The 8,440-nt window shown below is 47.1% G+C and overlaps 1 protein-coding gene across 1 annotated transcript; it reads right to left on the minus strand.

The window, feature by feature from the left end:
• Positions 1-273: 273 nt before the first annotated feature.
• On the minus strand, positions 274-5,872 carry LOC133115051 (uncharacterized). Its single transcript, XM_061224762.1, has 5 exons — positions 5,743-5,872; positions 5,402-5,509; positions 3,709-4,305; positions 2,794-2,925; positions 274-1,843 (listed from the first exon to the last, which is right to left on the minus strand). Exons 2-5 carry the CDS (start codon positions 5,419-5,421, stop codon positions 862-864), a joined length of 1,731 nt encoding a protein of 576 aa, XP_061080746.1. The 5' UTR covers positions 5,422-5,509; positions 5,743-5,872; the 3' UTR covers positions 274-861.
• Between the last annotated feature and the right edge of the window lie 2,568 nt (positions 5,873-8,440).

Below are 8,440 nucleotides of genomic sequence, written 5' to 3' on the forward strand. Positions count from 1 at the left end.
GACCTTGCGTGTCCCAGTTCTTTGCCTTAACCACTACGCTACAGGCCACCCGTGTTTTTCTCACATCTCTCCAACCTACAGTACTGCTACCGCTGATGGAATAGGCGAGGCATGGCTACCCATCTTCCCTCTTCATCTTCTCACCTCTTGTGCCAAAGAATATCATCAACATGGTAAATGGTAAATAGTAAATGGTTGAAATGGATTGAAACTTCAACATAATCTTCATTCCCCAAGTTGTGCTTACACTTGACTTATAAACTTGACTGAGAAACGTGGGTTTAAAGTGGCATATCTGCGTCTTGCATATCTGATATTTAAATCTCAAATGGACTTTAATTTCAACATGTGAATGTACTTTACCATATGCTCTTCTTGTGAATGCAGCCAACAATTGTAATTTTCCTCTAAATAACATGGCGTTTTAAAATGCATTGCACTGTTCATACCCAAAATTGATTACCAATTAAATGTTATTCCTAAAGTAATATGCAGTACATAACCAGCAGTTAACTTGCATAGATTATAAACTTTGCATAGAGATATGATCGTATCTGCATTAACCCTTTCAGTCCCAATAGTGCCATATGGCACTATTGACCTCATACCTTTTGAACCAATCAAAATGACCACTATAATCTTGTTTTGAGCCCCTATTAAAACTTCTCAATTTTCTCAAGCAAAGCCAAAACCCCTTGGAGATTGGGTGAAGCCACTTCATATTAGACTTTGGACTGAAAGGGTTGGTTGAAGTGTGTTTTTATTTTTTTAATAAAAAATAGATTTCTGCTCAAGCCACTATTTATGACATACAATGATTCGCATGATCAAATTGTAAACGATGTCCCAGGTTTCACAAGGCTATAGTTGGGAATCTTGCACAGTCATCCTATTTTCTTCGGCGGGGGAGTAAAATGGCCTCCGTAGGACCTCCATGCTCCTCCTGAACCTCCATACCCCCACGCACAGAGAGCGATGGATCCCCTCCCACGCGTCCAGCTCGGCCTTCCACAGGCTGGCCCTGCCGCGGATGACCTTCGACACGCTGCTCTCGCTCCCCTTGGCCAGGCTGAGGCTGTCCTTGCAGATGAAGAAGACGTCCAGGCCCATGAAGATGGAGTTGAGGGTGATGAACCCCACCCTGGCGGACTTGCTCAGGGCGAGGGGGGTGCCCTTCGCCAACTTCCCGAAATCGGAGACGTCGGCTGCCGCACCCGGGACGTTGCGGGCGGTTTTGGCGTCCCGAACCACACCCCTGGTCACGCTAGTGGCGACCCCCTCGTTTTTAATGACCGCCAAGGCGGAGGCCCCGTCCACGATGGCGTCGATTTTCCTCCCGACGCCGAATACCTTAAAGCCCATTTTGCCGGCGCCCACCACAGTCTCCACCACATTCGGGCCCAGGTCAGGCTCGGTAGCGCTGGCCGCCTGCTCCAGACAGTCCAGGACGGTCTCCACGTCCTCCTTGTAGCGCTGCAGGATCTCGTTGACCTTCTTCCCGTGGAGGGAGTTGACGGACATCTCCGCGATGCCCGTGGCTAAGCCGTTCACCCCGCTGGTGACCCCCAGGCCCACGCCGACCAGCGTGAGGGTCAGCGATACCCCCGCGGTGACGGGGGCCAGGGCCAGGCCCACGATGGACACGACGCCCCCAGCCAGGCCCACGCTGCTCCCCGCCACGCTGGAGATGCTGGCCCCCATCTTCATCCTGTCCAGCTGCACTGCTGCTTCCTCCAGAGCGTCCAGGAACTGCTGCATCCTGGAGCAGCGCTGGCTGAACAGGCCGATGAACCGCAGGGCGGTTCCCCTGAACAGGTAGGTCCTCCTGAAGTGGCGGTCTAATCTGGAGGAGGGAAGAGGTTTCTCTAGGAGCCGGAGCTTTCAAATCAGCCACAACTAAAGGCCCTCCCATTGCAGCTCCGCTTAAAGGTGCAATAGGTAAGATTTTTGTGTTAAAAGATTGTTACAAGACCATTGTAAATCCCTTCCTGTCATTAAAAAAGGCTCACTGACATGCTGACTCACCCTCTGCCTGTGTTTATAGTCCTTAAATCCGGGTTTCAAAATATGCAGTTGACGGGCCGGCACTCTGTGCTGTTACAATAATTCAATAATTCAAGCTCATTGGTTGAAAATTTGTTCTAATTGCCACAGCCAATGGCGTTTCAACGTCAGCGCGTTCACAGAGCAGGGGGAGGGATAAACAGTGTTCTGGTTTGAGATTGTTTGTTGCTGCAATTCCTCTCTTGACTGTCAGAAGTCTGAAATTACCTATTGTACTTTTAATGTGACCCATCATTTTGGGGTTCTTATGTACCTGAATATACAATTTCAGACACACAATTAGTTGCACTGTGAAAAAAATATTGTTTAGGCAGTTAAAAGTTTTTTTTTTTTTAATGGTGTTGTGTGATGGAAGATACAGTGCAGTCAACAAACAAATAAACAGTTGAAATAAAACCAGCAATCATACGGTTAAAGTGCAGACTTTCAGATTTAATTAGAGGGTTTTTACATCCATATTGGGAGAAAATGTATGAATTGTAGCCATTGTTATATGTAGTCCCCACAATTTTAGAGGATCTAAAAACCCTCAAATTAAAGCTACAAGTTTGCATTTTATCCTTGTGATTGTAGCAACTGTTAATTTGCTGAAATACAGAGCGAAAACTAAAAATGTGTCACAGTCCAAATACTCACTGACTGCACTGTAATACAGACAACACAATTTAAAATGTTCATTAGTTTGTCTGTCCAACAGTGAACCTGCAAAAAAGACAATGACAGCCATACCTGATATTGGACAGGAGATTGAGATGGTCAATCATATTTTGCATGGCTTCCTCTGTGAAATCCAAGGGGTTGTCTGTCAGATTAACTGTCTGCTTTCTAGCAAAAGGAAGATCAATCCACTTCATTAAAAACCTGCAAAGCTACTCCAACACTTTATCATCAGATGTATCAGAATTATCTGAAATATCAGAACTTTGTTTTGCATCATAAGCAGCTCTGATCCACAGATTACACCCAAGAGACTTGACCTTCTCTAGAGGATCAGAACCAAATCATGGAGAAGCTGGTGGTCAGATTCTCCACTAACCTCAATGTCATTCTGGCCATTCTCAGAAATACTGCAATATTATATGAACAGAAACTGTATATATACACTCACAAAGCACTTTATTAGGTATTTATTAGACTTATTGTTTTGACTTCTACTGCTGTAGCCTATCTACATAGAGTTATGATGCGTAGTGTGTTCAGATATCACTGTTATAATGTGTGGTTTCTGTCTGCAGAACTGCTGCTCACTGGATTTGTTTTTGCACCATTCTTTTCAAACTAGTGCGCATGAAAATCCCAGGAGATCAGCAGTTTCTGAGATACTCAAACCACCCTGTCTGCCACCAACAATCATTCCACAGTCAAAGTCACTTAGATAACATTTTTCCCCATTCTGATGGTTGATGTGAACAATACCTGAAACTCCCAAACCGTATCTACATGACTGTATGCATTGCACTGCTGCCACACAATTGGTGATCAGATAATCGCATGCATAAGTTGGTGCAATAAAGTGAAACTGTTCCTCATAAAGTGCTGGGTGAGTGTATGTGTAATAGTATAAGCTGTCCGTGGAGGACAGTAAAGATTACACTGATGTTTGGACGAAGCACGCAGGACGAACAGAGCCCTATAGATTAAGACCTGTCCTGTAGCTTCTCGCACAGCTCCCGGGAAACGTCCAGGTATTTCTCCAGCTGGAAGATCAGGGCGTCCACGTTGACCAGGTTCGGCAGGAAGAAGTCTCCGCTGTCCCTCTGGAAATGGATGAGGAGCGGACACGCCCTCTTGGCCGCGGCGACGAGCGAGCGAACGGCGGCGACGCCCGCCCCCGCGGGGAGCCGGCACAGCGGACTCCCCTCCTCGAAGACGGAGGTCGACGTGACCGCCAGCGTCTCCACGTCCTCCAGGAACGGGGCCAGCTTCCCAAGCCCCTCCAGGGTGTCCTGGAGCAGGCGTCCCAGCTCCTTCTCTAGCTCCCGGGCCCGTCTCTCCGCGGTCACCTGGGTCACCTTGCTCCACATGAACTCCCCGAAGGCCTTCGCCTTGCGCTCTGCGTTCCGGAAGTGGGCGGTCGTGAGGCTGATGTTCTCCGCTCTGCCCTTGACGTCTCGCATCATCTGCAGCTCCGTCTCCCTCTGCAGGAGCCATTTTGGGTGTCTGTCGCAGAACTCCTGCACTGCGTGAAAAGAGCTCAGCGTGTCTGAAATGTAGCCAGCTGCCAGCTGATCCAGCACCTCCCTGCAAGGCAGTAAAATCTCTTTGGTATGAAAACGTTGATATGAAAATAGCAAATGGGCAGCGTCGCGAATTCAGACATTCTTACCTTAACTCGGTTTCCCTTTTTCTCCCAATTTGGTAGCCAATTGTACCCCGTCTGATTCAATTAGAGCCAGTATTAGATACACGGCCCACACCCCGTCCCTCAGTGGCCCGAAGGAGAGCGACACGCCTTCTTCAAGCAGTCTTATCTCATGCTCGTGACCGTGATTCCAAGGCGCCTGAGGTGCTCTATTGTGCGGCGATCTATTAACCCTGCCAAGCCAATAATGCTGCTCCACGTGAGCCGGCCAAATTAATTTTCATATTGTATTTAAAAGGCCCCGAATGCTCTATGTACACTGCCACCTTTCTGTCTGCTATCAAGTGACATCATCCAGGGTGCAAAAAAATGATGCTAAATTTGTGCAAATGTCTACATAAGAGAATGGGTGAATTGCTTCGCATGTTTTGTTTTGGCACAGTGCCAATGTCGACAGGGGACCCAGAGAAAATGGATGCACAGTATGTGGACAAACATTGACATGAATTTCGCAAACACTGCGCTGCTGCTGTTGTTTTTCTCCTGTGTGGAGTGAATCGCTGGAATGCAACGTGACGTGGCTCTTAAAACTTGTAGAACCGGTATGTGACTGCCGCAGTCCAAATCCAAAGACAAAAGAAACGTGTGAAGTGCACATTCGCTGTACATAGGTAACAGATGCCACTCCTGGCCTTCAAAGTTCGAAGTTTTAAGTGTAACAGCTCGTTCAAACATTTAGAACCCATCTCCACAGCCTACATTTGGAAATAAGCGAAAGTCATGAAGCAATAGCTTTTGTACTGGGAATAACAAATGAGTTCAACTGAGTAAAAGTTTTCACAAGTCCGATTTTCTCTATTTGATTATTCCTTGGAATAACTGAAACAGACACTGCTCTAGATATGAGGGAAACAAGGGTACAAACACACGTCACTTCCTCCTCCAGAGCCCTGAAGGACCCTGCACGAATTCACGAGGACGGACTGCTGCTGTGGAAAGCGAGGCGCAGGCACCTTCTTTGGTCTCTGATCTCACCGTGTATGGGCAATGTCCATTGTATGTAGTTCCAGTCCGGCGCTGTCCAAACCCGCACTGCAGAAGACTTGTAAATCTTTGCGTTAGGTAATCTGCGTACTCCCCCACCTTTAGTAAAAAAAAAAAAAAAAAGTAATTATGCGAACTGCGGAGGACAACTATTGACCATACCCGCTGGTGCGTGCGTTTCTCCGATATTCCTGCATGTGTTTATCGCACAGCAACTCGTCAATTACCCGCAATTGACATTTATCGAAACAAACTGCAGCCACTGCGATGCGATCAATGCCTTGTAGAAACTCAAAGTTTCCTTAAGCGGGTCTAAGCAGCTTAAAGATTACCTTTCTTTTTCTGATGACGATATGTGAGAAAGATAACGCAACTTCAGTGACTTTATCCTGATGCCACTACAATGGTGGTGATATTGAGTTTTTTTTTTCTTCCGCGGAATGACTTCACATTCCTCTTCAGGCCACTCCTACCTCTGCAGGAGACTTGACAGCCAGGTAGCATACTCTCGAGAACATGCATATTCTGCCGGGAGACCTGTAAAATCCAACAAGAACACGTAGCCTTGGTTCGTTGCTTTTGGTCTGGTGTTTGACATGTCTTTGGTTTTGTTTTGTTTTGTTTTGTTTTGTTTTGTTTAGCAAGTATCGTTTTAAACGCACGGTTTTTTTTCCGGACGAATTAAGGAACAACAGAAAGCATTCTTAACATTCTCCGCGTCACTCCACGGACGCGACAAGACTGCAGGTTGAGGATGAGATCACCTTTCGCCGCGAACGCTCGCAGTTACATAATAATACCACATGGGGGAGATGTGGTTACGGTTTCGTCTTGCCGGTATCCTAGGAAATAAGTTTCAGTGCGACTCCTGTGGCGGAAAAAATGGGGACGTGAACCCCGACCTACACAGGAATATATCTGCAACCAAAGGGTGCCGTGTGCAACATAACTTACGCCTTGGCTTGTTTTCATGAGCCGCTTGCATCTCTAAGTTTCTGTGGATAACCGCTAAATTAATTTAGGTAAATGGTTGGAATTGATATAGCGCCTTTATCCAAAGCGCTGTACAATTGATGCTTCTCATTCACCCATTCATACACAAACTCACACACCAACGGCGATTGGCTGCCATGCAAGGCACCGACCAGCTCCTCAGGAGCATTTGGGGGTGTCTTGCTCAGGGACACTTCGACACAGCCTGGGCGGGGGATCGAACCGGCAACCCTCCGACTGCCAGACGTCTCTCACTCATTTCTATCCTTTACCCATCCTTCTCTTGGGGGGGGGGTTAAAAATAGACCAATATACTGAAGCAGAAGACAAACACACTCTTAGCATACAGAACAGTACAGAATGAATGAGAGGGGGGGGGGGGGGGTAGAGTGATTTAGTGCCACAGCCGGAGTGATAGAAGGAGGGAGAACGGAATGAGGGGGACAAAGGAGAGGGATGAGAATGAAAAATGGATGGGTGGATGGAGACAAACTGACTGTGTGTGTGTGTGAGAGAGAGAGAGAGAGGGGATGCACAAGAGAAATGAAACATTTGAGAGAATGAAAAGGCATCAGAAAATTAGGGCTTATTTTTCAAATAAGGCAATCCCTTATTTTTCACCTCCTGTCTCCTTGTTGTTTGCCTTCGCTGGTAATTGATCAATGGTCTGCCATCCATTGGTTTTTGGTCGTTTTGGTTGACATCTGCATTGGTAAGTGGTCATTACAGTTGAATTGCATACTGCAAAGCTCATGTAAATATCAACACTGTCGCCAACACTGAAGCTCTGTTGTTTTAAATGTATTATTTGTTTCAGTTAGATCAACCTAGCCAGCTAGCGTGCGGCTACAGGCCGAGTCTGCAGCGATCACGGCCCAAAATGAGCACTGAGACCTGGGGTGTCTTTCTTCCTGAGGCTTGGCTCGCTTTAAATGAGCCGGGCTGAAACAATACAACATATAAAGACATCGTAATTAGTAATTCGCTATGGCCTGCAATCCGCTGCCTTCTTCCATAGTAGTGCCAGAGACCAGGCGGCTAGCGCTGCACTGAATACAGAAATCACTTCCTGTGCGCTGCTTCAGGAACGACAGCAGCCTTGTCCAGAGGCAGAAAATAGCTAATGCAGAGATCTTAATTAAGGTAATTATACATTTATTTGCCATCGTCTACTGATAGAAGGGCAAGAAAACATGAGTGTGTCCTTTGTGGAGGTAGTTTTTCGGAATGCGTGACGTAGAAATGATCAACCTGTGGATCCACCTCTCCCCATCTGTAACTGACATGGCTTCAAACTGACGTTTTTCAAACTGTCGCCTCCTGTTCTCGCTTCCTTCTCTGCCTCCTCCAATGGGGGATCAAGGGAGGAAGGAGAAAGTGAAAAAGAAGTATTTGTGAAGAGCCCTGAGTGACTCTCTGTCTACCTCTCTCTCTACCTCTCTCTCTGTCTACCTCTCTCTATCTCTCTCTCCCTCTCTCTACCTCTCGCTACCACTCCTTCTCCTCTCTCTCCCTCTCTCTACCTCTTTCTCTCCCTCTACCTCTGTATACCTCTCTCTCCCTCTCTCTATCCCTCTCTACCTCTCTCTCTCTACCTCTCTCTCTGCCTCTACCTCTGTCTACCTCTCTCTCTCCCTCTCTAACTCTCTCGACCTCTATCTCTCTCTCTCTCTCTCTACCTCTTTCTGCCTCTCTCTCATCGTATGCTGTGACAGACATATTCACACACCGATGCACTGCCGGTGATACATCGTGCGGCTGATTGGATGGAAAGGGTCGTATTGGAAGGCACCGCAAGGTCAAGTCCTCCGATATCACGGAAGCGAGCACAATCTCACACGCTTTAACCTGCTTTAACCTGCTTTAACCCAATGCTGGCATCAAAGCATACGGTGGAGGGCCTTATCCGTTATACAGACACACTCTATGGTGCTGAACACAAGAGCGGTGTGGTGCAAATAGGACAAACCTTGTAAGGAGGTAAGGCGGACGTTTCGGGAAAGATACCGGTATACTCCTCCCTATTAAATACAGCTA

The sequence above is a fragment of the Conger conger genome, chromosome 16, assembly GCF_963514075.1.
Source record: "Conger conger chromosome 16, fConCon1.1, whole genome shotgun sequence".
NCBI lineage: Eukaryota > Metazoa > Chordata > Actinopteri > Anguilliformes > Congridae > Conger > Conger conger.

What these genes read in the sequence shown, in the direction of transcription:
- LOC133115051 (XM_061224762.1), bottom strand. Translation starts at nt 5,421, where the DNA reads ATGGACATTGCCCATACACG. An exon ending in TGCGAGAAGCTACAGGACAG is followed by an intron (nt 2,926 to 3,708) that starts GTCTTAATCTAT and finishes GTAGCTTTGCAG; the next exon opens with GTTTTTAATGAAGTGGATTG. An exon ending in AATCTCCTGTCCAATATCAG is followed by an intron (nt 1,844 to 2,793) that starts GTATGGCTGTCA and finishes TCCCTCCTCCAG; the next exon opens with ATTAGACCGCCACTTCAGGA.